The sequence below is a fragment of the Bos indicus x Bos taurus genome, chromosome 4 (assembly GCF_003369695.1).
Source record: "Bos indicus x Bos taurus breed Angus x Brahman F1 hybrid chromosome 4, Bos_hybrid_MaternalHap_v2.0, whole genome shotgun sequence".
Lineage (NCBI taxonomy): Eukaryota > Metazoa > Chordata > Mammalia > Artiodactyla > Bovidae > Bos > Bos indicus x Bos taurus.
This window is the reverse complement of record NC_040079.1, coordinates 87,805,999-87,833,900: the sequence shown is the minus strand read 5'-3', so window position 1 is coordinate 87,833,900 and position 27,902 is coordinate 87,805,999. Positions and strand designations below refer to the sequence as shown.

The following is a 27,902-nucleotide window of genomic DNA, read 5'->3' as shown; positions in this document are numbered from 1 at the left end:
AATTAAGCACTTCTGTGCCTTGGCCTCCGTCCCGCTGCCTGTCTGTTGCCCTGGTTGTTGCCATTGCTGTTGATAGGATAGGGAAGGAGGGAAGACGTAAAAGAGGACTTGATCGCTGTGTCTGTCACCCTAAATGAGATTTGGTTACAGAACAGTCGGACAGTTTTCTTAGAGACAGTAAGAGCTAATCTGACCAAAAATAGAAGCCAGAACTAATTGTAAGCAACAGAAGGAAATCATACTTTTCAAAAATCAATAGTAAGTTTCCCCTAAACTGAAAAGCTTTTTATAATTATAAAAGTCACTCATGTTTTCTGTAAAAAGCAAACAGAACTATGTAGATTATTCACATTACTTTAAACTAACAGCCATTTCCATCATTCACTTATTCATCAGTATTTGAAATCGGTTTTCTTTCAGTTGTGCATATGTTCCCTTCCCTGTTTTTCCACTTCACAGTTGGTTCAGAGGCTGTAAAATCAGCTCTGAAGAGCTGTGTGTGGCCTAAGGGTAGGGAGTTTCACAGATTTTTTTTTTTTTTTTAGTGGTTTATTTATTTTTTGGCCGTGGTGGGTCTTCATTGCTGCATGTGGACTTTCTCTAGTTGCAGCAAGCAAGGGCTACTCTTCATTGTCATATGTGGGCTTCTCATTGCAGTGGCTCCTCCTGTTGCAGAACAAGCTCTAGGGTGCATGGGCTTCAGTAGTTGTGATTTGTGGGCACAGGAGCTGCGGCTTGTGGGCTCTGGAGTGCAGGCTCAGTAGCTGTGGCATATAGGCTTCGTTGCTCCGAGGCAGCACGTGGGGTCTTCCCAGACCGGGGATTGAACCGGTGTCTCTTGCACTGTAAGGTGGATTCTTAACCGCTGGACCACCAGGGAATCCCACAGGCTATGTATTTCTATGCCGCACTAGCACAACTGAAACAGAAATCACTATCCCAAGGTTTCCCCTCACCCCTGGTCAGGGCTTCTGTGTGTTCTGAAAACGGTTATGTGGATGTGACTGAGAGAATGATCACGTACAGGAGAGTCATGTTGCCACATTTTCTGCACATTCTGTAGCCAGAAATGATTTGATAACAGTAATGTTCTAGGCAAGCTTATTTTTACATTTCATGTGTACTTTCTGTAACATGAAATAAATATGCTGTATGTGGCATGCAGTTTGCCCTGAGTGATACATAAATAAATGCTTTGATAGCAGTTATCAAAAATTATGCAGTTTATTCCAAAAGTTAAATGGAATTGCACAGATACACTAAATGCACTTTCTTGAGTAAATTTCTCGACTACCGGAGGCTGTGCAGCTGTTTCAGTTACCTTTTGGCACAACATATGTTTATATATGTCATCCACAATTTCAAGTGATGAAAAGATTGCTCCCCATCTTAGTTTCCTCTCGGGGGAAGGGGATGTACAAGCACTAGCTAGCACTGGGCAGAGCTGCTAATCTAAATTACAGCAAAAGAAATATAATTGTGACTTTCAACATGATCTGAGTAAGTGAATCAGCAAAGGAACTGAAAAAAGTTGATAACCAATGAGGTTAGAGACTTTACTTGGGGAAAGATATCAAAACAGGCCCTATAGCAAAGTCCCTTTAACTAGAATATAGAATAACAACACTGAAATGGTGCGCATCTAAAAAGTGAATAAATAGATGCCAAGGGTGAGTGAGTCAGAAGCACATGAGTAGAAGTGGTTGAACTCCAGAGACCAGATCAAGCAATGCTGCTTAATACCATCACATGATCCACCCCGAGGCTCAGTATTTAATTAAAATGAAGAGTGGAGCACAGCAAAAACCAGAAGAACACTGTTGTTCTTAGTGGGTGAAGCCAGAGGAGTTACAAGTTAAACCTTGATTGCCTAGGTCTGTGAGAATTCAGCATGGAATGTCTCTACTGTTTCCTGGGATTTCTGCTTCTGGCTGCAGGATTGCCACTGGATGCTGCCAAACGTGAGTAACTCTCAGTTTCTGTCTTTAACCCATTCTCTGGCTATTGGCTGAAGTGATGGGTTTGTCTGAGTCTGCAGCTGGCCTTCAGGAAGCATTCGTGCTCACTTGTTTTCTCTGGAAATGGTTGCGGATGTTGAGAGCACGGCAAAATGCATTCAGTTCCATTCTTTGCTCCAGGGTCTTAGGAAGCGAAAGACGCAGGGCCCCTCTGTTGTGGAGGTTTCTTCTATCAAAATTGCTACCTGCTCTCTTAAAGACATTGGGAGGGTGGGGGCACGAAGGGCACAGTCTCTGGCTTGAGATCACAGAAACACTACCCACTAAAGTTTGTCTGGTTTTCATCCACTGGGATAGGGCCACAGAGGAACTGAAGCCCAAGTCTGGAAACAAGCTTTCTAATAATTCCAATCCAGAAGCTGTTCCCAGTTCTGCTGAGGGAATTCCCTGGCAGGCCAGTGGTTAGGACTCTGTGCTTTCACTGCCAAGGGCCTGGGTTCAGTCCCTGGTCAGGCAACTAAGATCCCACAAGCTGCTCAGCCAAAAAAAAAAAAGAAAGAAAATCCTGCTGATTTTTCACAGACCTGCAGAGTTTGCTGCCATTGTAGTGAGGTTACTGAGAAAAGAGCTGAAGCCCTGGGTCTCTTTTCTAGTTAGAGGCTGGGGACTTCTTGACAAAGGTGATGCCCAGACCAATGAGGAGCTGGTTTAAAAAGAGGAGTTTGTGACTGGAATGGAAGCCAGAGTTGTGAACCACCAAGCTCACAGGCGGCCCACTTGTCCAGTCCAGGGGATGTGTGGCCCCAGCAGCCCCCGTCCTCCAGGCAGAGGTAGTGTGGGGTGGGAGAAGGGAGTGAGTTAGATATCACCCAGAAGGTCCACTCTGCTTCACTTTAGTAGAGTAATGACCTTTGCAGGGTGAAAGTCCTGATTTTGCCAGATAACTCCACGAGGGGGCAATAGCCGGGGGAGGGGCAGAGGGAGGTAGGTGCTGAGAAGGGGTCCAGCATGTGTTCAGTTCAGTTCGGTTTAGTTGCTCAGTCGTGTCCAACTCTTTGCGACCCCATGAACTGCAGCACGCCAGGCTTCCCTGTCCATCACCAAGTACCAGAGCCTGCTTAAACTCCTGTCTATTGAGTTGGTGATGCCATCCAACCATCTTATCCTCTGTCATCCCCTTCTCCTCCCACCTTCAATCTTTCCCAGCATCAGGGTCTTTTCCAATGAGTCAGTTCTTTGCATTAGGTGGCCAAAGTATTGGAGTTTCAGCTTTAGCATCAGTCCTTCCCATGAATATTCAGGACTGATTTTCTTTAGGATGGACTGGTTAGATCTCCTTGCAGTCCAAGGTACTCTCAAGAGTCTTCTCCAACACCACAGTATAAAAGCATCAATTCTTCAGTGCTCAGCTTTCTTTATAGTCCAATTCTCATATCCATACATGACTACTGGAAAAACCGTAACTTTGACTAGATGGACTTTTGTTGGCAAAGTAATGTCTCTGCTTTTGAATATGCTGTCTAGGTTGGTTATAACTTTTCTTCCAAGGAGTAAGCGTCTTTTAATTTCATGGCTGCATTCACCATCTGCAGTGATTTTGAAGCCCCCAAAATAAAGTCTGCCACTGTTTCCATTGTTTCCCCATCTATTTGCCATGAAATGATGGGACCGGATGCCATGATCTTAGTTTTCTGAATGCTGAGTTTTAAGCCAACTTTTTCACACTTCTCTTTCACTTTCATCAAGAGGCTCTTTAGTTCTTCACTTTCTGCCATAAATGTGTGCTACATAGTCCAGATGGTCCTGCCACTATTCAACGGGTGAGGAAACAGGAGCCCAGGTCTGGCTTTTCACCTGCTGGGCCCAGATCTAACATGGGAGGGTTCTGGATACAGATACACACATTCCTCTCACTTCTCCCTGCGAGAGAAAAAAGCCCTGCAATGAAGTGCAATCCCGGCGGGTGCTGGGTGATGGAAGAGAGGGGGCCACTGCTGGCTCACGAGCAGGCCGGCCGGTTCCCCAGGAGGCGGTGGGACTGATGGGGGAGCTGGGGGCGGAGGGCCGGCTCCCGGAGCCCGTAGTAGTGGTGAGGTCTTGGATAGCGAATGGAGCGAGAGAGAGGGAGAGCATCAGGGGGCCAGGGTTCTGCCGCCAGCACTGAGGCCGGAAGCTGGCCGACCTCCCAACCCCCACTCCCCCTCCCGCCCCCTAACCACCAAGCCAAAGGTCTGTAGTGAGCGGCCCGGGAAAGGGCCTGCGACTTCAATCAGGGAGCCCAGAGGCAACTGATGTGCCGGCGCAGGCCGGGGTTTGGCACTTGTCCGGCCGCTGAGCCGCGTGAGGCCTCGCAACATCCCAAGAGCCTGTGCAGTACCCTGTCCCAGAGGAAGGGGCGGGCCAGAAACAGTAAGGATGCACAGCAGGCAAGAGGAAGAAGGCTTTCGTGCAGACGGGACCACAGTCCTTCCTGCCAGCCCTGGATCTGGACCAGGAAAAGTGACTTAGCTCCTCTGACCTTTGCTTTCTTTGTTTGCGAAACTGAGTATCGGGGATTCTTGTGAGATCAGCTACTTGAAATTATCCTTTTTTATTTATGTGTGTGAAGACTTGTATCTTTTTCTCCCTTACTGTAATTCCTTGTGCATGGACCTGTTGTCCTTATTTATCTCTTGGCTTCTCTGTTGCCTTGGGACATGGTAGTGATCAACAAGCATTTAATAACCCATCAGTTCCCAGAGAAGAAGGCTAATGTGCTTGGAGGAGGAATTGTCTTACCTCAATGTCCACTCAGGACAGACTCCCCCAGAGCCCGCAGTTGGGGAATGGAGGGACAGAGAGGTGAGAGGTCAGCACCCCTTGCTCAGCTCAGCAGGCAGATTAGCCTGAGGTTGGGTGGCAGTTTGACAGGAGGCCCAGCCTACTAGCATTGCAACGAAACTTGCTGCGCTCCGTTTCACCTCGCCTTAAGACGATGTATCCTGGCCACAAAAAGTAAGGATGGGTAGAATTTCGTGGAATATCAGACACCAAGGTATTCCTTTCCATTTTCCAATCATAGCCGTGGTAGAAGGAGGAAGGAGAAGGTACTGACAAAGTATTAATAGCTCACAAGCAGCGCAGCTGCCATGTGACAGAGCAGGGCCTACAAAGGGGAGAGGGAACGGCCGCATGGTGCTGGGTGTGTATCCCACATCTTTCCCCACCCCACTATCTTTTAAAATCTTACCCTTGGGCTTTTGTTGTTGCTTTTGTTCTATTTTTTCATTCAGTTTTTAAATTTTGAGGCTGTTGTGGATTCACATGCACTTTTAAGAATAATACAAAGAAATCCCCATGTATGTACCCTTTACCTGGTTTCTCCCAAGGGTAACATCTTGCACAGCCATAGTACAAGGTCGCAACCAGGATACTGACATAGACATAGTCCAAACACCAAACAGTCCCATCACCACAAATACAAACCCACTTCCCTTTCTCACTCAACCCCACCTGCCAGCCCCTGGCAACCACTAATCCACTCTCCAATTTTATAATTTGGTCATTTCAAGAATGTTAGAGAAATGGAAACTTATAGTATGTAATGTGGGAGAATTGGTTCTTTTTACTCAGCATAATTTACTGAAGTTGTTGCATATATCAATATTATTTCTTTATCACTGAGCAGTATACCATACTATGTATACATACATAGTATGTATGTGGTACATATGTGGTACATATGTGGTACATACATGTACCACAGTTTATCCGTTCACCCCACTGAAAGATTTTTTTGGTTGTTCCAACTTGGGCTATTGTGAATAAAGCTGCTATGAACATTAATGTACAGGTTTTTATGTGAACATAAGTTTCCATTTTTTCTGGGACAAATGCCCAAGAGTACAACTGCTTGGTTGCATAGTAATTGCATGTTTAGTTTTACAAGGAAACTGCCAAGCTGTTTTCCAGAATGGCTACACCATTTCTACCAGCAGTGTATGAGTGATTCAGTTTCTCTGCATCTGATGTCATTTTTAATTTTAGTCTTTCTGATAGGTATACAGTGACATCTCATTGTGATTTTAATGTGCATTTACTCAGGGTAAATGATATTGAACATCTTTTCATGTGTTTACTTGCCATCTGTGCACTCTCATCTGTGAAATGTATGTTTAGATCTTTTACCCTATTATTTGGGGGTTTTAATATATATATATATATACATATATATTTTTTTTTTTTTGCCAAGTTATGTGGCATGTAGGCTCTTGGTTCCTCCCAACCAGGGATCGAACCCACACCCCCTGCAGTAGAAGCATGGAGTCTTAACCACTTGACCATCAAAGAAGTCCAATTATTTGCCTTTTTTAAACATTGTGAATTGTGAAAATCCTTTATATGTTCCAGATAGTATTCCTTTGTTGGAAATGTGGCTTGCAAGTATTTTCTCCCTGTCTGTAATTTGCCTTATTATCCTCTTCACATGATGTTGCAGAGCAGAATTTTTTAATTTTAATGAGGTCTGGCTTATCAATTTCTCTATTATAGATTAAGATTTTGGTACTAAGTCTAAAAATTCATTCTTACTTAGAGCCTGAAGATTCCTCCTAGGCTTTTTGCTTTTTTACAGCACTGTGTGTTGAAATGCTATCTTTCCTCCATTGGATTATTTTTGCAAAAGTCAACAGGGCATATCTATGTGAATCTATCTTTGAGTTCTGCAGTCTGTTCTGTGGACCTATATGTTCATTCCTTGTCACTCTCCTTTTAAGTGTGTATCTCTCCTTGACTTTTGACATTTAAAATCAGAAGAAATCAGTGTTTGGATTATGCTTCTCACTCAGAATCTGAGAAACAGGAAGGCCTTGGAAGCGTGGGAAAAAACTGATCCTGGGAATCAAAAGTTGCAAATCTTCATTTCCACTTGATTAAAGATGTCTCTGAATGAATCATGTCACATAAATGAAGGGATTTGAACTAACTAATCTTAGCTTTTTCATTGTCAAACATTCAACTGAATTTCCAGTTATGAACATATATTAATAAGCACAGATTTCCTTTGTTTCTCACTTTGTTCCTTTTTAGAAACAGATACTGTCTCACAGTATCACAGGACATTTGGTTTTTTGTCTGATTTGAAGGCCGAGAGAAGAAACGTGGCCTGAAATCCCACAGCCTGTTTCATTGTAGCAGGTTCTGTGGCTCCCAGATCAATGTTCTTTCAATGTTCATCTGCCTCCATGAAGAAGAGAATCACATGCTGCTCCCTCCTCCTACCAGCAAGGAGGAAGAGAGGCTGGTGGCATCCTTCCAGTATGGCTTCTCTGAATACCTGCTAAATGAGAGATAAGCAGACAAAATGATTTTTTTTCAAATATTGTTATAGGTTTTCATGATGTGCTGAGTAACGAAAGACCTTCTGGTTATATGCGGGAGCACAACCAATTAAGTGGATGGTCATCAGATGAAAATGACTGGAATGAAAAACTCTATCCAGTGTGGAAGAGGGGAGACTCGAGGTGGAAAAGCTCTTGGAAAGGTAAATCAAAAGACTCAAAAAAAAAAAAAGGACTCAAACAACTGTAATTTCTTCTTCTTTTCTTTTTTTTAGTTTCAAATGTATAATAGTGATTCAGTTTTTTAAATCAAAGTATTTGGTTTGCAATGTGTTAATTTTTGCTGTATAGCAGTGATTCAGATATATATGTATGTACATATTTATACACATTCTTTTTTTAAAATATTCTTTTCCATTATGGTTAATCTCAAAATATTGAATATAGTTCCCTGTGCTACACAGTGGGACCTCGGTGTGTATCCATTCTATGTGTACCAGTTTGCTTCTGCTGACCTCAAACTCCCCCACCTCTCCTCCCCCTTGGCAACCACAGTCAGTTCTCTGTCTGTGAGTCTGTTTCCATTTCACAGATAGGTTCATTTGTGCCATGTTTTACATTCCACAAATAAGTGATATCATGTGATATTTGTATTTCTCTGTCTGACTTACTTCACTTAGTATGATAATCTCTAGTTCCATCCGTATTGTTGCAAATGGCATTATTCCGTTCTTTTTTATGACTGAGTAGTATTCCATTGTGTATATGTACCATATCTTCTTTATCCATTCCTCTCTTGACGGGCATTTAGGTTGTCTCCATGTTTTGGCTATTGTGAATAGTGCTGCTATGAACATAGAGATACATGTATCTTTTTCAATTGTAGTTTTTTTCTTGCTGTTTGCCCAGGAGTGGGATTACTGGGTTATGTGATAATTCTATTTTTAGTTTTTTTATGAACTTCCATACTGTTTTCCACAGTGACTGCACCAATTTACATTCCTACTAACTGTGCAAGAGGGTTTTTCTCCATACCCTCTCAAACATTTATTATTTGTAGGCTTTTTGAAGATGGCCATTCTGACTGGTGTAATGTGGTACCTCATTGTAGTTTTGATTTGCATTTCTCTAAACATCTTTTCATGTGCCTGTTGGCCATCTGTTTGTCTTCTTTGAAGAAATGTCTACTTAGGTTTTCAGCCCATTTTCCAGTTGGATTGTTTGTTTTTTGTTGTTGAGTTATATGAACTGTTTATATATTTTGGAAATTAATCCTCTGTTGGTCAAATCATTTGCAAATATTTTCTTCCATTCTGTTGACTGTTTTTCATTTTATTTATGGTTTCCTTTGCTGTGTAAAAGCTTGTGAGTTTGATTAGGTCCCATTTGCCAAACAGCTGTACTTTGTTATTTCAGTTCGTGCTGTAGGTGGTGAACTCTATCCACGGAAGCGACCATGAGTGACAGTGCACTAGTTAGCAAGTGGGAGGCGCCCGGATTGGCCGTCTTCCCTTTATTGTCACAGTATCACTTTCTAAACTCCTCACTCTCCTCCACACAGAGTTTAATCTCCTTAGAAATGTACATTTGGTACCTCTTGGAAGATTTTGAAAAGCAAGCAGGTTTAATGGGGGAATGGTCATCTTCAAAAGTTCTGAGATTCCAGAGCACTTTGACCGGCTCAAAAGCGTGATTAGAAAGTTATTATCTTTCCATTCACATCAAAAATGAATGACTCCTTCAGTCATTCACTTTGAAATTAAAAATTACAAACCTTTAATACTTGTTTCCTCAATCAAACAGATTTTTAATTATTTAAGTAATTGTTCTCTCTGTGGTCAGAGAGTTCTTCAGTTGGTCTGACTTTCCAAGTTCATCTTCTGGAGTGTTGTACTCTGACAGCAAAAGCTGGGAATCCTGCAAATAATTTATTGTAAAGAGGCAGAAGGATCCTCTGGCCCTTATTTGTAGATTTAGCTTCCTTTTTTTATTTATCAGTGAAAAGGACAAGAGATGTTTCATCACTGAGCTCCTTGTTTCTATGTCCTAGGAGGCCGTGTGCAGGCGGTTCTGACCAGTGATTCCCCCGCACTGGTGGGCTCAACCATAACATTCGCAGTGAACCTGGTATTCCCCAGATGCCAAAAGGAAGATGCCAGTGGCAACATAGTTTATGAGAAGAACTGCAGAAATGGTAAGGAATGTTATTCACATCACAGGAATGGAATTCTGGCTTCTCAAAGAATAGTCTGATAACTCTTCGTTGATCAGATCAGTTTCTGCTCACAGAAAGAACATGGCTAGCACAAATGATAAAATGCATATATTTTGGTTTTGCTTTGCTCTTAGTTAAAGCAGAGAAGCTCTTTGTCCAAGTTAAAGAGCACAAATGATTATAGACACATCAAGGGGAATTATCTTGTTTTAGAACTCAACAGCCTTAAAAACTCAAGTAAGTACTAAAATTCTTCAATCAGAAACAAGACTAGTAAGGGCAGTGATGATCTGATTTTATTACTTAGAACTTCTATTAAACTGCCAGTGGTTTATTTCTTATTGATTCATCTTCCAATGAGGAAAACAATAAATTCTGTATAGAAAGAGTTTGATAATTTAAAAGTATTGTATTTAGTAGCCTGTAGCTTTTTTTTTTTTTTATGCTTTTTTCCCCCTAAACAAGTTGATTCTTACTAATGTTTCAAATGACAATGCAGTTCTCTTTTACATGAAAGAGTCCATGTAAAAAAACTTTTACATGGGAAGTTTTATAAAGTATCTCTCACTGTTAGAAGAAATGAGAGCTCTTGAAAGAAATGACTGATTCCAGGTGTAGGACAGGACACTAGCAAGTGATCCAGGGACATCTTGTGCCAGTAAACAAGGAAGTAATGGGGATATGTCACAGGGACACAGAGGCAGCTTGAGGGGCCCCTACTGGCCATGTGTGGGACAATTTAAGAATAAAAAATAAATAGTGGCTGTAATAGACAGATAAATAAAAGGCTCTCCATAAATGTCAATGAACATAAAAAAAAGAGGATGAGAAGATTGTTCCAGATGAAAATATATTGATCATGACTTGTTTAAAGTGGAAAATGTCATACATACAGAAAAGTAGTGAGCAAGTAGATAGTAATTCAGCAAGTTTAATGTTTTTTTTCTGTTTGCTTCCATCTATCTGTATTTCTATTTATACATCTTTTTTCCAAATCATTTGAAGATGTGAAATAGCCATGTGTAGGATGTAACCCTTGATTGGACTCTGGTAGGGATGGTAATTGGAGAAGGCAATGGCACCCCACTCCAGTACTCTCACCTGGAAAATCCTATGGATGGAGGAGCCTGGTAGGCTGCGGTCCATGGGGTCTCTGGGGGTTGGACACGACTGAGCGACTTCACTTTCACTTTTCACTTTCATGCATTGGAGAAGGAAATGGCAACCCACTCCAGTGTTCTTGCCTGGAGAATCCCAGGGACAGGGGAGCCTGGTGGGCTGCCGTCTATGGGGTCACACAGAGTCGGACATGACTGAAGCCACTTAGCAGCAGCAGCAGGGATGGTAATGGTATGCTTATGAAGGAGAATGTCTTTATTCTTAGAAGTGTGCTGAAGTCTTTAGGAGAAGAAAGTCATGATGTCAAATGAGTTAGGGGGAAAAAGCTACAGATAGAATGAATCAAAATAAAAAGATACAGCATCCCTCAGTTTGGTTTGAATATGCTTGTTATTTGGAGCCCCAATATGAAGATAAACATATTAAATGATATCTCTGAACTTTTCTGAAAAATTGCTTTATATACATATACATATATATTATGTATATATATATATATATATATACACATATACAACATACATATATTGCTTTATATGCTTAATATAACTCATTGAAATACAACATGTAGGTAGAAAAAGACCCAAATCATAAAGGTACCATTAGATGAATTCTGAATATTAGGGTGTTAATTGTCCAACTGTATCTCAGCTAGTTATGAAAAAATATGAACAGTTATTTAATTCAATGATGAACCTTGAGCATTCTGAGTCCAGACGACAATCATGGTGTGCCTCATTCTCTGTTTAGATACTGGTGCATCTCCTGACCTGTATGTTTACAACTGGACAGCAGGGACAGAGGACAGCGACTGGGGAAACGACACGAGTGAAGGCCATCACAACGTGTTCCCTGATGGGAAGCCTTTCCCTCGCCCCTGGAAAAAGAATTTTGTCTACGTGTTCCACACACTTGGTTGGGCTATTACAATCCCCCCCCCCCAGTTTCTTCTTTACCTTTCCTTAAAATTTTTAATTTTTTTTTCTTTTCTCATTCTATTATTGAGAATTACAACATCTGGCATTTAACAATTACTCTTTTAACTTTCCTTCAGTGAGGGATAAAAATAAAATCTTGGTTAGCCTTGCCGTTTTTCTAGGACATAAAATAGTTAAAAGGAGAAAAAGACAGGTTTGGCTTTCTTTAAAAAAAAAAAAAAAAACTACTCAATTTGTTTCTGTCTAAAACAGTAATATGAAAAATGATATTTGAATGGCATATGGATGGTCATTTGTTGATTTATTCTTTGATTTCTTATGTTTTAAAAAGAATTTTAAAGAATTAGACTTGTACTCTTAGTAGAAAATTTGGAAAATGCAGAAAAGTGCAAATGAAAAATCAGTCATCATAATTCATACCAGAGATTATCATTGTTAACATGATGATGCTTTCTCTACTAGTATTTCTTTCTTTTTTCTGGTATTTCTTGATTAAGATCATAACATATACACATTTTGGTCAAAATTATGAGCATTGACTAAAATTCTTATGCAACTTGCAGGATCTTAGTTCCCCAACAAGGGATCAAACCCAGGTCCTGACAGTAAAAGCACTGAGTCCTAATCACTCAAGAGACCACCAGGGAATTCTCTAAAATTCTTTATATACATTATTTTAATGACTATATAATATTCTATCATATAAAAGTAAAATAATCTAAATACTCTTCTTCTTTGACATAACCTATCTTCTTCTTTTTTTTTTACCACAAGTGGAATCCATTTTGCTTTATTATTAGTGATTATTTTTTTAGGAGGACTAAATTTAGGTTATTAGTAACAAAGCTGCTAAATTCTTAGTTTAAAATCTTAGGTTCCATCTGGTTCTGAGTGGTTCCAATTTGCTAGCCATCACACAAACTCCAAATTTCAGAATGTTTTGTCAGTCTTAATGAATTTCAGAGAGCTTTTCTTTCTTTAATTATTTACAAATCAAAGCAACATATTAATAATACACTCCAGTTGAACAAAGTACAAAATATATAACAAATACTATGCTCGTTGATTTAAAGCAAATTTTTTTCAGGGCTTTGTGGCCCTGTCAGTTAACTCTCCAAATGTCATTTCTTTGACCTGAAATGACATTTGTCATGTGCATGGAGTCACATAAGCTCACTAACACTTCAGATTCTGTTTAGCCTAGTTAACATCCATTAACTTAGCTAGTTAAGATGTCTTTATTTAACATCAGCTTTTAGCCCAGAAATTGCTGTTTTCATAACAAGATTGTTTTGAATTTCCTTTTTCTGCTGAAGTCTCAGAGTTAATGGATATTTTCTCTCAGCTAAGTGCTGCCACTGTGGTCTTACCTCTGGGTGCCAGAACTAGCATTTCCTCACGTATCACTAATTCCAAGAGACATGTCTTCCCCCTATAATCTCTAACAGAACTGCCTCTGCATTTCAAGGTAAAGGGGGATCCTGAACCTTTATTGACACTTTTTTTTTTTTTTTTTTGCCATACCTCATGGCATGTGGGATCTTAGTTCTCTGACCAGGGATCAAACCCATGCCCCCTACAGCAGAAGCACAGAGTCTTAACCCTTGAACTGCCTGGGGAAGCACCCTCTTTCCTGACACCTTTGATCATGTGATGAATGTGGTCTTTAAACATCCCCGTCTTACAAGTATCCATCTTCTAATACCTTTTGTTCCATGACACATCTATGACAGGTGCCTCAAAAAGATTAGAAAAATCTTTGAGCCCTAAAAGAGAGAGAATAACTGTCACTAGCTAGTCAGTGGTGATTAGATTTAGGTTACAGTTGGAGAAAGAAAAAGGACTCAAGGGTCCTAGAAATGTCAACGAAACTACTTCATTCCTTTTCATACCCACCATACCTGTTTCTTTTTCATCACTGCATTTTCATATACAAATATTATTATTAGAAGGTGGAGGAATCTAGTTCCCTAAAAGAAAAAAAGTTGCTCAGCAATATAGCTGAACTAGTAATATTATTGGAGAAGGAAATGGCAACCCACTCAAGTGTTCTTGCCTGGAGAATCCCAGTGCCTGGGGAGCCTGGTGGGCTGCCGTCTATGGGGTTGCACAGAGTCGGACACGACTAAAGCGACTTAGCAGCAGCAGTAGCAGTAATATTATTACAAAAATAAGGTAGATTTTTAGATATATTTTTTAACTCCCTTGGACACTTCACTGTTACATTAAATGTATTTTCTGTGGGAAACACATGTATTTCAAGTGCCAGGTCACTTACTTATAGTATTTGTCAACTAAGGACTAACAGCATTATCCCACTTAAACAGCTCTTTTCATTTTAGTCAACATATACAACTACATTTATTTATTTGTGGATTTTATAAGGTTTTATATAAAAATAAGCACTGTCTTCCTTTCTGAAGGAACCAAGACCGCATCCCCACCCTGCTTTTCCTTTCTCAAAACAATCTGTAAATGGTAGTTGTTAGTCTTTAAGGAACATCAACTTTCTATAATGATATGATGTAGCCAATAACTAAACATTTCTATCTTCTCAAAGGTCAGTATTTCCAGAAATTGGGACAGTGTTCAGTGACAATTTCCATCAACACAGCCAATGTGAGTCTTGGCCCTCAAATCATGGAAGTAACTGTCTATAGAAGACACCGACGGGCATATGTTCCCATCGCAAAAGTGAAAGATGTGTATGTAGTAACAGGTGAGTGATATGAGCTGTGAATTAACAGAGGACGAGGCGCTGAGTTCTGGTGATGTTAGCGGGTTTGAAAAAGTAGAACCAAATATTCTGGGTTAGGTTACACTTCATCTGGACTCCTTCTCAACCTCATATATTTAATAACATATTCCATCTGTGTTTTCTAAAGTAAACCGAGAAAACTCTAGAAAACTTGCATTAGAAAAGGGGAAACGATGCTGAATTGTCCCCTCGTTTTAATATCTAAACTAAAGGCACTGTTGAAGTCACCCACTTAAAATCAAGCAATCGTACCCTCTTTCTTTCTTTTTTTTTGGATGTACATTTTAGATCAGATTCCTGTATTTGTGACTATGTCCCAGAAGAACAATCGAAATTCATCTGATGAAACCTTCCTCAGGGATCTCCCCATTACGTTCAGTGTCCTGATTCACGATCCCAGCCACTTCCTCAATGAGTCTGCCATTTACTACAAGTGGAACTTCGGGGATAATACTGGTCTCTTTGTTTCCAACAATCACACTTTGAATCACACCTATGTGCTCAATGGAACCTTTAGCCTCAACCTCACTGTGCAAGCTGAAGTGCCTGGACCTTGTCCTTTGCCTTCACCCAGACCTCCAAAAACCACCCCTCCTTTGGGTAAGTGTTTTCCAGGTTAATTTTTGTTGGCAGGGCTCCTTAACAGCTAGAAAAAAATTCATGTGGTTTGTATAATTAGATCCTTAGTTAAAGAGATTATGTAAAGACTCTGCAGTGATTCCATTTTCTGCCTGTTGATTTCCTTTAGTTACTTATCATGGTGTTGTTAGAATATGGAAGAAAGGAGAATATGTTTAAAGTCACTTGGTGGCTCATATACAGTTCCTTGTTATGTGTACAGGTGCCTTCCCCCTTCCAGTCCTTCACATTTCTGTTTGCCTCCCAGTTTTTCTAGTTAAGAGGAGACACATTATCCCCTCATAAACATTCAGGCCATTCCATTGTCCTTTCTCCCTTTCCACACTCCCTCCCCCACTTCCATTCTCCTCCCCACCCTGCCCACATCCACTCCATGTCCTATGAAAACTCAACCATGTTTAAAAGTAGTTTACAAAGGGCTCAAAAAAGAATAAACCTTGAGAATATTTCTTGGCTGGCCGACTGGAAAGATTCCAGACACTAAAATTATTCTAGATATAAGGCATAGTTAATTAAATCCCAACTTCTCATAATAATATATGGGGACATTCAAGAAGTTCTTGAGCATTTACTTTGAGAAGCATTAGCTTTCATCTAATTCCGCACCCTACCCCATGCCATCACCGTCCTTCCCCACTCAGCCGTGAATACATCTTCCATCCAGGCATCCCAGGGATGGCAGTAGACTGACATCCTCTCACTGGACACAAGAGGGTGCCATCGCCAAGTACACACAGAACACTCCCTGGAGATGTCCAGACTTGTTGCAGTTGGCTTTTTTTTAACCCAAACCTATTAGATATAAATAATAAACTGTTATTAATAAATAAGTGTGTTGTTAAAAAAAAACTTATTAAGTCAAGCATAACTAATGCCAGACACTGTAAGTTGTTACTGATTTTGCTTTTTGGGGGGAAATACTTTTAATTATAAAATGAATGCATATTCCTTAGAAAAAAATTAAAATTCAGAAATTTCAAATAAAAGTGAGAGCTCCTCCTTATTCTCTTCTCCCGAGTTAAACCCTGTTAAGAGTTGGTAGTGTTTCTTTCCAGATCTTTTCTGTGCCATTACAAACATATTCCATAAATACAAATAGGATTTGTGGTCTTAATTTTTAGGTAGATGGGTTCACACAATATATATTGCTTTACAATTTGCCTCTTTTCATTTAACAAACATCACAGACATCTTTCCGTTATCAGTACATGTAAGTGTAATTCATGTTATTCAACGACTTATTTATTTAACCATTCTCTTACTGATGGACACTTCAGTTCATTCTAATTCGTATTATAAATGTAACTGCCTTGAACAACTCTAAACATATAGCTTTGTTTTGGCATTTCTGGAGAAGAGTCAGTTTATTTATCTACAAGACTTGATGGTCTTCCTTACAAATAAGGACACCAAGTGTAAAATTCAAAATAAATTACAGATGCTTGCTTTGTCTGTCTAGAAATTCCTGAGTGGTAAAGGTCTTAATGTTAGGTCATTTAATGTTAGTCTATTTTGAATTGCATTTTTATAAAGCAAGATTATTTTTCTTAGAACATATTTATATCATAACATATGCAAAAGATATTTTAAGTCAAAGAAAGAATATTTTAAGTGTGTTATTATTTTCTATAGGTTAAACCATAAGATAGAAGGTAGCAACCTTATGAATTCATTACATTTTATAGTGAAAGGAAGCTGCTTGACTTCATCTAAAGGTGTTAGATCAACCATAATCAATCCCCAAATGCCGTAAAACAACTGTGAGACTTGGAGGGACAGAAATATGTAATGGGAGCCAAGATGATGATAAGAGTCAGCCCATGACTTGAGAAAGTGGTTAGAGTGCTTGTCCTCTGGGGGAGAGAGCATTTTTAGCTACACAGACCATATTAACAGGCTGGGGTTGTTGAGCACTGGATTACTATTTGACGAAAAATTATGTTGTCTCTGCTTTGGTAAGGGGCTTCCAAATAAGTACAGCTATTACATAGAAACCAAATGCAACCACAGGAGTGAGACACAAGCAAAGTTGAAGTGGTGACTCAGGGGGATAATTACATTATAGGATAGACAGGTATGTACTAGCTTTAAACCACAGAATTCTCTTCCCTTAGCTAACAGTGCCACTGATCATTTTTCAGACTTTTGTGCACAAATCTAAAAAGAAAAACCTTTCCAAGACTGATGCTAATCAGTGTTATAATATGTATATGATATATGTATTTATGCATGGCTTCCCTGATGGCTCAGTGATAAAAAAGCTGCCTGCCAATGAAGGAGACTTAAGAAATGTGCGTTCGATCCCTGGGCCAGGAAGATTCGGTCATGGCAACCCACTCCAGTATTCTTGCCTGGAGAATCCATGGACAGAGGAGCCTGGTGGGCTATAGTCCATGGGGTCACAAAGAGTCCATCACAACTGAAGTGACTTAGTATGTATGTGTGTGTGTGTATAACGTATATATGTGTGTGTGTGTGTGTATATATATATATATATATATCATGTTGTATATATAGATCATGTTTTATATATATATGTATGTATCATATATATATATATGTCATCTATGTATGTGTGTATGTATGTGTGTGTACGTGTGTGTGTATATATATATATAAAATCTCCTTGCAGTCCAGGGGACTCTCAAGAGTCTTCCCCAGCACCATAATTCAAAAGCATCCATTCTTCAGCACTCAGCCTTCTTATGGTCCAAACTATAAAGGAGTTTTCTAGGGAAGAGGCAGCCATCCCTAATACCCTTCACAAACATATCTTTTCCTTTGGAGCTCATCCGTTAAATCTCAGAATACAGTGAATGATTACCCTGCAACTTCCAAACAACCACCTTGAGACTCAGGGAATATAGCCAACTCTGCCACAGCCTGCCCTGCTGATAAACCACACCTACATCTGAATCTGACATGGTGTCAGAACCTTTCTGAGTTTTACCCAAACAGCGTTTCCCAAAGTGTCTGCCAGAGAGCACTCATTTCCAGACTTGCTCTGAGAGCTGCACTGCGAAGTTCCCTCTGAGCATAGGAGTGTCACAGGCACACTTGTTCCCCGCTAGAGGCTCTGAGGCCCTGGAGAAATCTCCCAGTTGGCTCCATCCTTACATACTCCTGTGTTAGAGCTGCAGCTCTTATGAAGCTTCATTGCCCCCAAACTGGGTCTATTTTCATGTCTTTGGAAACTTAAGAGACAATAATGTTGTATTTTCAATATTATATTTTCTTTCCAGTCTTTTTATCTTGCTAATGGAACACCACCACCTTATTTAGAGCCTTTTAAATTATAACCAATAGAGCATTAAATTCTTTGCTCTAATCACATTCAAAGGGCTATTTTTCAAAAGTATCTTGTACTCCCTTCTTTCCTTCCTCACACCTCTGCTCATCACAGTGACTGTAAGACTTCAAGAATATAAACCTAGAATCCATGAGACATCCAAATGGGGAAAGAATTGCCCTTTTCCATGTTGTTTGCTTCTTGACATTTAAAATTACATGTCATATATGTTATAACACATCTGTATCTAAATAAGTATATATATAAGAGCATATTGGGACAAGGAAATGAATATTTATTAACTACTTCCTATGTGGTAGACATGAAAAGCATGTTTTATATGTCTTATCTATTTAAGTTTAATAGTTCAACCCTGGTAGGTCAGTAAATATTGTTCTTATTTTACAGATGGGCAAATTGAGGCAAGAAGTTAAATGATATGCCCATGGTCTCAAAGAGCTGAAAGCAAGGGGCCTAGAATTTGAGCCCAGAATACCTTCTTCCAAAATTACAATATAATTTTATCTATTGTGGCCTGCTTTATTTCATGATTATTATGTTACACATTTTAAAATGGCTTCCACCTTTCATTTACTATTTATATTTGAATAAGACATGGAACTGTGCTTGCTTACATAATTTAACAATTTTATAACATAGCTGTCACATCTCATGAATTGTTATGCATTTAGTTCAAATTTCTGAAGCAATTTAACAGTATAGAATTCTTGATGTTTTTCTAAACAGCAAGTAAACAGACATTTAGATCTTTAGTTATATCATGGACATCTTTTGCATTCTCAGCAACTAATCTAAAAATCTTTCTGTTTAAATCCTCTAGTAACTGCTGGTGACAGTACCCTGGAGCTGAGGGAGATTCCTGATGAAAGCTGCCATATTACCAGATATGGCTACTTTAAAGCCACCATCACAATTGTAGGTAAGACCATGAGGGAAAGATGTTAGAATCCACCTTGGGCTACCCACTCCCTTCCCTGACTCTGGGGAGGGGTGGGGTAGGGAAGCGAGGGCACCCACTCAAGTTGCTACCACACGTGCACAAAAAAGACTCCACTAGCTTCTAGATTTCCACTTGCCTTTCCAGCCTTCCTTAGACGTCCCTCTAAGGGATGAAACGAGATCCTCGGTGGAAACAAGCCCTCAGTGAGGCCCGCTTAGCGAGGAGCCTACGGGGGGGCCTGGACCTCCTCACCCTGTGCAGCTCAGAAATCTGAATGAATGTGGCCTGAAGGAAGGCCAGCTGCAAGTTCCCACAGCTCCTGCTTTCCTCTTCTGGGTGATTTCACAAAGTCATACCTCCTGTGTGTAAGAAAGGGGCTGAACAGAACAGCCACACAGGGTTGTGCGCGAGGGGCACTGCTCACAGGTGCCCAGCAGAGGAGTTGGGTGGGGCTACAACTCAAGCTGTATGCCCTAGGGCTGAGCCCCTCAGCAGGAGACACAGTGGATGAGGCCTCCCTTCCTCCAGGGTCATCTGCCTCCTGACACACACACAGGCTCCAGAAATAAAGGTCAAGCTTGTACTGAAGAACAGTTCAGTTTGACTTTGAAAATGCTGCCTGGACGTGTATCTGAACTCTGAGATTGCTTCCCAAGTCTAGCATGGCGAAAGGCTGTGTTCATTTTGTTTGGCCTTCTGATTTGTTAAGAAGTGGTTTGGTTTGCAATGTATTTTGATGTTTTTCTATGGGGCATTGTTCCTTTTAGAGGGCATTCTAGAGGTTAACATCATCCAAGTGACAGATGTCCCGATGCCTAGGCCACAGCCTGACAACTCCCTGGTGGATTTCGTCGTGACCTGCCACGGGAGGTGAGTACACAGTCTCCGAGGAAGGAAGGGGCCAAGTGAGAACCCCAGGCTGAACAATGGCCTTCACACACCTCCCACCTGTTAGGTTAATTTGGATTCTGTGTGCCCAGTTGCTCACTCCGTTCTGACTCTTTGCGGCCCCATGAACTATAACTTGTCAGGCTTCTCTGTCCGTGGGATTCTCCAGGCAAGAATACTGGAGTGGGTTGCCATTTCCTCCTCCAGGAGATCTTGCCAACCCAGGGATCAAACCCAAGTCTCTTAGATCCCCCGCATTGGCAGACGGACTCTTTACCACTAGTGCCATCTGGGAAGCCCCAAATTTGGATTCTAGTTCCTCACTAAGCCAGAATGAGGAAGGGCCCCCCCAAGTGCTCTCAAGTATGCACTTGCTTTGCTAGAGTTGAGCGATGCTCATCACCTTTAACTGTTGAATAATTACTGATTGGACACTTACTGTGTCCTTAACATTTTACTTCTGTTTTCATGTCAAATCCTCACACACTCATACAAGTCTTCTCATTTTACAGATTGGGTCACCAGATACACGATGATTATAGTACCTCTCCAGGTGGTGGGTACCCGGCAGAGCTAGGTTTGCAGGCTCAGAATCTCTGAAGTTCCCTGAGGCTCCTCTGGAGTCTGGGGAGCCAGTGTGGAAGGGCTGTGTCCTTGTGCTGATGAATAGCAACGCCTGATGACCCTGTCCATCTTTAAAACTTATAAAACTTTCTAATGTATTACATAATTTGACTTCCTGTGGTTTGGTTACAACTATAAACAATTGGGGCTTCCCTGGTGGCTCCATGGTAAAGAATCTGCCTTCAGTGCAGGACATGTGGATTTCATCCCTGGGTTAGGAAGATTCCCCTGGAGGAGGAAATGGCAACCCACTCCGGTATTCTTGCCTGGGAAATCCCTTGGACAGAGAAGCCTGGGCTCACAAAGAGTCAGTTGCGACTGAGCATGCGCATATATAGATAATAGACTAAATAGAAAGTAATTAATATATAAATACTATATCAATTAACCCACTAAATAGTTAAATAATTTAAATATAATAAATGAATCAAGGAATTAAAATGTATGTGTATATGATATATATGGGTTTCCCTCATAACTCAGTCGGTAAAGAGGTAAAGAATCTGCCTGCAATGCAGGAGACCTGGGTTCAATCCCTGGGTCAGGAAGATCCCTTGGAGAAGGAAATGGCAACCCACTCCAGTATTCTTGTCTGGAGAATCCCATGGACAGAGGAGCCTGGCAGGTCGCAAGAGTCGGACATGACTTAGCGACTGTATGTGTGTGATATATAGATTAGAGAATGAGCTGGTATAAAAATGAGGCCATACTTGATCCAAAGGGAGAGCTCCAGGGAATTCTCTGGTGGTCTAGTAGTTAAGACCCCGCTTCCACTGCAGGAGGCATGGGCTCATCATCCCTGGTCAGTGAACTAAGATCTGGCCAGCTGAGTGGTGTAGTGCAAAATAAGAAAGGAAGAGCTCCAAAGCTCTCTGAGTTGGGGGAGAGAATGGGAGGACAGAAAGAGAGAACATCCTGACTGGAGAGGCAAAGGTGCTGCCAGAGGCCAAGGGTGAAGAGAGCATGAACTCATCTAACTCCCTGAGCCTTTATCAGCCTAGCTTCAGAGCCTGGTCTCTCCGTTCAGGAAGTCTACTCAGACGTGAAACAGAGGCTAAGACAGTAATGCGTGGGAGCCGAATGGTTACAGGGACAGCTGTCAAATATCTTTTATGCAAATCCCAGCTCCACCTCTATCTGCTTTTGTGACCGGAGGCCAGTGAGCTCTCCTCCCAGAACTGGTTTGTCACCTGCTGCATTAGGCTACTATTGCCTCGTCAGGTTGTTGAGAGGAATAGACAAGGCTGTGTCACTTCTCTGAAACTCGGAGCCTTGCACACAGCAGGTGCTGCGTGAACAGCTCTGGTTGCTGCTGCTACTATAGTCAGATATCTGCACAGGCCCACACAGGGCCGACTGGCATTTAGTACTACCTTAGCCTAACACCTAAGCCACCTGCATCTTTGAGTCTCTAGGGAGCCAAAGAGGAGAGGCAAGTTCCCAGCAGCCCCTTGCCTTGGGGGAAATAATTTCCTCCTTCTCCTGTCCTAGGGCCTCACCTTCCTGAGCATATAGAGGAAACAGTGGCTCACACACACCCAGGTTTGTTTAAGAGTAAATTGTATGTGACAGCTTCACATCATACAGTTTGAGTAAGACTAAGGTGGGATTCAGTTTCACAGAAGTGTAATTATGTTTTCCTATTAAACTGAGATCACACTCCCCTCTCTCTCCCTCTGGATGTCGTTCATACCCCCCAGCATCCCCACAGAGGTCTGCACCATCATCTCTGACCCCAGCTGCCAGATCACCCAGAACCCAGTCTGCGACCCCGTGGCCATGGAGCTGGGTGACACGTGCTTGCTGACGGTGAGGAGAGCCTTCAGTGGGTCTGGGACATACTGTATGAACCTCACTCTGGGGAATGATGCAAGTCTGGCCCTCACGAGCACCCTCGTCTCTATCAACAGCAGAGGTAAGTTTTGTTTTATGGTTGTATGAACATTTCATGTTGCAGATAAAGCATATGTCTGATACTAAAGCTATTCAACACTTCACTCTTAATGTTTAGCTTTATTTCAGTGTAAAATTCATTGAACTGTCATTAATGTGGATTTGAAAAATGATATTACAATACAATAGCAAATCTACTTAGGGAAGGGATGAGAGAGAGAGAATGTATGAAATAATGGCCAAAGGAAAACCTTTAAATTTATTTATTTATTTATTTATGGCTGTGCTGGGTCTTTGTTGCTGTACGGGCTTTTCTCTAGTTGTGGTGAGTGGGGGCTACTCTCTAGTTTCAGTGTGAAGGCTACTCATTGCAGTGACTTCATTTCTTGTGGAGTGCAGGCTCTAGGCACTCGGGCTTCAGTAGCTGTGGTGCACGGGCTTAGTTGCTCTGTGTCATGTGGAATCTTCCCAGGCCAGGGATCAAACCTGTGTCCCCTAAATTGGCAGGAGGATTCTTAACCACCAGGACCACAAGGGAAGTCCAAGAAAAGCCTTTGATGAAAAAAATCAGCTATGATCATGGACAAGTAATAATGGGATGTGGTCACTGAATGCTTGGATAGGTTTGTATTTCAAAGGGAAAGTGTAAAGCCGAGCATCAAAAAATAACAATGTTCTCCAATTAAACTATAACAAAGGGGAGACATGAAGCCAAGAAGAGAAATGAGAAACCAGGTGGACTCTTGGCTCCCTTCTAAGTTACCATGGACCCTTCTTTTCTTTCCCAAAGTCTACCAAGCATTACACTGAGACGGAAACAAACCCGATTACCCAGTCCTTAAATGTTCAGCAGACAGACTACTCCTTGTCCCCTTAACCTCAGAGGGATAAAATGTTGACAAAGTGGATGAAGGAATTTCACTGAGAAATTCCCGCTCACTGGTGGCTGTTTATTTTCCCTAACCCCTAGGGTCTCTACCTGGTGACCCTAACTGAATTTCACATGTAACTGGCTATGTTGTAAAATATTCCTTTACTTCTTAAAAGAAGTGCTTCATGGTGGAACAGAAGGGACAGGTAAAATTGTGTGCACGTTAGAGTGTGTATTTTGCTCTTTAATTATTTATTCGTTTATTTGGCTCTGCCGAGTCTTAGTTGTGGCACACAGGAGCTTCAATCTTTGTGGCGGTACGTGGGATTTTTAGCTGCAGCATGCGGTTCTTCACCTGTGGCATGTGGGATCTAGTTCCCTGACCAGGGATCGAACCCAGGCCCCTTGCACTGGGAGCATGGAGTCTTAGCTACTGGACCACCAGAGGAGTTCCCACTTCGCTCCCTAATTTGAGTATTGTCGGGTATAATCTAATGACCAACTCACAAATAATTCTTTTGGTCTTGGAGTCTATCTTATAAAGTGAAATATACTTAAATATATATTTACTCATTAACGGTATAAAAGGCAGCTTTAATCTCATTGCAAGAAAAGCATATGTAATAATGCATATAATTATTTGCTTGAGCGTTTATTGTTGGTAAGAGCCAAGGTGTACATTAAAAAAAAAAAAAGGGATGCAAACGTATCCTGCTTCCTTGAAAGCAGGATACATGGGGCTTGGGGTGCAAGACTGGGGAGCAGGTCAAAAAGAGGTAGCCAGGGCCTCTGTATCCTACTGAATGTGGATCTCCTATGCCGTCACTTTTGGGAGCTGCTGGGGTCATTCTTCTTGTGCTGCCGCAGCTGCTTTTAAAACTGCCTTTTAGAGTCTTAACCTAGTCCATGAAGCTTCCTCAGTTCTGGCAAATCACCATTCTCTTACCTGGATTAGATGCTTGGATATTTGCTTTCCTTTAATACTTATTGTAGTTAGTGATAACTTTAGGTGTGACCTGAACTGTTTTTTTTTTTTTTTAATTTATTTATTTGGCTGCACCGGGTCTTAGTTGTGGCATGCAGGATCTTTAATTGTGGCAAATGGGATCTAGTTCCCTGACCAGGGATCCAATTGGGGTCCCCTGCATTGGGAGCATGAAGCCTTAGCCACTGTACCAGCAGGGAAGTCCCTGAGCCGTTCTATTTATTTATTTATGGTTGCGCTGAGTCTTAGTTACCGCGTGCGTGAGCTTTCTCTAGTTGAGGCAAGTGGTGGATAGTCTGCTGTGGTACTCAGGCTTCTCACTGCAGTGGCTTCTCAGAGCACAGGCTCTAGAGTGTGGGTTCAGTAGTTGTGGGGCATGGACTTGGTTGTTCTGTGGCATGTGGGATCTTCCTGGACCAAAGATCGAACCCGTGTCCCCTGCATTGGCAGGTGGATTCTTAACCACTGGACCACCAAGAAAGTCCCTCCCTGAGCCATTTTTAAAATCCAAAAAAGAAAGGAAAGAGAGCTTTTAATTCAATGGAAATTGTAAACTGATGACTTGGGTTTCAGAGTCAGAATTTCAAAAGTTGATCATTGTTTGAAGCCAAGCCCATAGACTTTTAGCTGAAATGACTTTTAATCATTGATTCACTGAATGTTCATGAATCACCTGGGATATTTTCAACAAATATTCATCGGGTATCCACTCCATGCCCAGCACAGCTCCAGGCACCACACAGACAGTTCTAGATAGAGTGGGAACAAGGTAAGGAAGATCCCCGCTTTAGTGAGCAGAAACAGGGAATAAACAAATAAAATGATATTGTGAAGACAATGAAACAAGGCATGGAGAGTGACAAGCATGGAAGAGAGGAGACAGAGGTGGACTCTCTAGATTGGGAGGTCAGGAAAGTGCTGCCAACTTGGTGGCACCCACTTGGCAAAGGGCCTCCTTTGAACTGAGACCTGCGTTTCAAGAATGAACAGCTCATCTAGATCTTTATGTGCCACTGACAGAGTTTGGGTTTATTCTGTGTGTAAGGGGAACTGCTGGCAGGGTTGAAGTGTGATCTGATTAGCACTTTTAGATGATCATTCAGACTGCTGAGTGAAGCCAGGATTATTGGAAGGTAACAGTGCAAGTGAGCAGATGATGAAGATGTCCTCACAAGAGAGAGGGCTGGTGGCTGGAACTATGATGGTGGCGGAGAAGACAGAGGGAAAAGAGACCAACTTTGCTTATACTTTGATGGCAGAGACAAGACTAGTTGATTTGCTGGGTTCTGGGAGAACAAAGAAGACATAATCCAAAGAAATAATTGTGAATACAGTGTGGTGGAGGCAAAGGAAGGGTGACTAGGAGAGACATGACAAAGGAAGGCACGACCCAGTGCCCTCATGCGTGTCTGGAAGGCGTTGCAAAGGGCTAGATGCTGGTGATGAGCATTCCCAGCAGAGGGCATGGAAATCTGAAAGAGCATGGGGAGGATGGATCTTTATCCCAGCTGGAAGGTAGGCAGTGGAAGATGAGGCCAGAGAAGTGGGCAGAAAGTTCATGAAGGCCTTTGCTGCATGGGCGTGGCTGGGTTAACTCAGACCAGAGCAGGTGTCTTCAGGACATGACATCTTCTAAGCCCTTAACACAGTGTTCCAGACGTGCTAACTCATTCTCTAAATGGAAGATAAGCTTCCCTGAAGACTATGTATTATGTAAAGGGAAAGATTACTGAAAGCTCAGAGGAGCCATATATCTTCTGTTTGCTCCCTTCCTCATTGATTTAATTACATTATAAGCAGCATGTCCTCTAGGTGGAAGCTGTCACTAATATGACCTCGCTTCTGTTTTAAGACCCAGCTTCCCTTTTAAGAACGGCAAATGGTATCCTGGTCTCCCTTGGCTGCTTGGCCATACTCGTCACTGTGATCGCCTTTTTGATGTACAAGTAAGTTGCTGGTTCTAACACTTTAAATCACTAGAGTATATTGTCAAAAATAAATGGCATATTTCTGCACAAGTGGGCTGTTTTCCCTTTTCTGCTTTGAAACATTTTGTGTGTGGGAAGAAAATCTTCTACTGAATGATGAATAGCAAACTAGCCTATTAATTTTGCTGTGGTTTTTTTTTAATCCCTAAAAATGCTACCAAATGTCAATAACTTTACCAGATCGTCAGTTTAATGCTTAACATATAATCTCAAGTTATAGTAAGCAGGCACATTTCTTGCATAAAGAAGAGAAAATGTATTCTCATAAGACAACACTGTCTTAAAAGCCATAAGTTAAATGGAATGAACGATTCTGCACTTGACTTGTGAAAGATTTGTAGAAAGCAACCTTTTCCAGCTGGAGATCTTTTTTTAATCTGTCCAACACATTGCTTTCAGAAAACACAAGGAATACAAACCAATAGAAAACAGCCCTGGGATCGTGATCAGAGGCAAAGGCCTGAATGTTTTCCTCAATCATGCAAAGACCCTGTTCTTCCCCGGAAACCAGGAAAAAGATCCACTGCTCAAGAACCAACCAGGAATTCTTTGAATCTTCAGCCTTACTTCTGACCAACAGCTCATCCTCGGCACCATTTATGTCAGCTTGCTAGAGTGGATGATGATAACTTTCTAAAAAGATTAATGTAAAATATAGATTGTGTGAGGGAGGTCCAATTTTTTTTTAATTTTTATAGGTTAAATGACATTTTAGGGACATGGCTGAGGTTGCATGTAGTTTAATTCTTTTCCATGTTATATAACTGATAAAGCCAATTAATAGAGCTTCCTTTCATGATGATTTATGTTTCACTTACAATGTCTTAGGTAAGCAGTAGGATAGATATGCTGTATTCAGAGTAGCAGGAGAAGGTACTATTCATTAGAGTCTGACCTAAGTTAACTGGAAAGAGAGGCTGGACATGTTCTAGCTTTCCATATAACCGTATACATAAAACCAGTGAATTCCTATTCTGAAGGTCATGATCCGAGCTCCGTGAATCCTGTGTCAATGAACATGCATGAGCTCCCAACAGAACAGGTCAGCTTTTAGTAAGCTGTGCATGCTTGCTATACTGAAAAAAAAAAAAAAGACTAGGCTAATAAATGTGTGAATATTATCATGACCGCCTGCCCAGTCCAAATGTGTAAAGGGTCAGTACTCGTTCATTCATTTTTCCCATGGACATTTATGTGGCACAGGCACATGGCTCTGTACTCCTATTGACAATCTTGTGGACATACCTGAATTTCTGTAGACTCTGGCACTCATAGTTGAGATGATGTGTTATGATTTCCCAAAGAAGGAAGTCTTTCTGGTTTCCCTACCCATTTCCCTATTCAAATGAGAAACTTGATAAGTAAGGATTTTACTTTAATTTGTAACTGAAACTACCCTGTGTCAGTCATGACATTCCTTTTTCCTTCCTGAAAAATAAAGTATGAGAAGAGACCAGA

The 27,902-nt window shown here is 41.2% G+C and overlaps 1 protein-coding gene across 1 annotated transcript; it reads left to right on the top strand.

Annotated features, from left to right (window-relative positions):
* The first annotated feature begins 1,660 nt into the window (after positions 1 to 1,660).
* On the top strand, positions 1,661 to 27,902 carry GPNMB (glycoprotein nmb). Its single transcript, XM_027539931.1, has 11 exons — positions 1,661 to 1,961; positions 7,327 to 7,479; positions 9,327 to 9,470; positions 11,361 to 11,525; positions 14,109 to 14,267; positions 14,595 to 14,906; positions 19,076 to 19,174; positions 19,963 to 20,065; positions 22,408 to 22,622; positions 26,309 to 26,402; positions 26,844 to 27,902. Exons 1-11 carry the CDS (start codon positions 1,892 to 1,894, stop codon positions 26,995 to 26,997), a joined length of 1,668 nt encoding a protein of 555 aa, XP_027395732.1. The 5' UTR covers positions 1,661 to 1,891; the 3' UTR covers positions 26,998 to 27,902.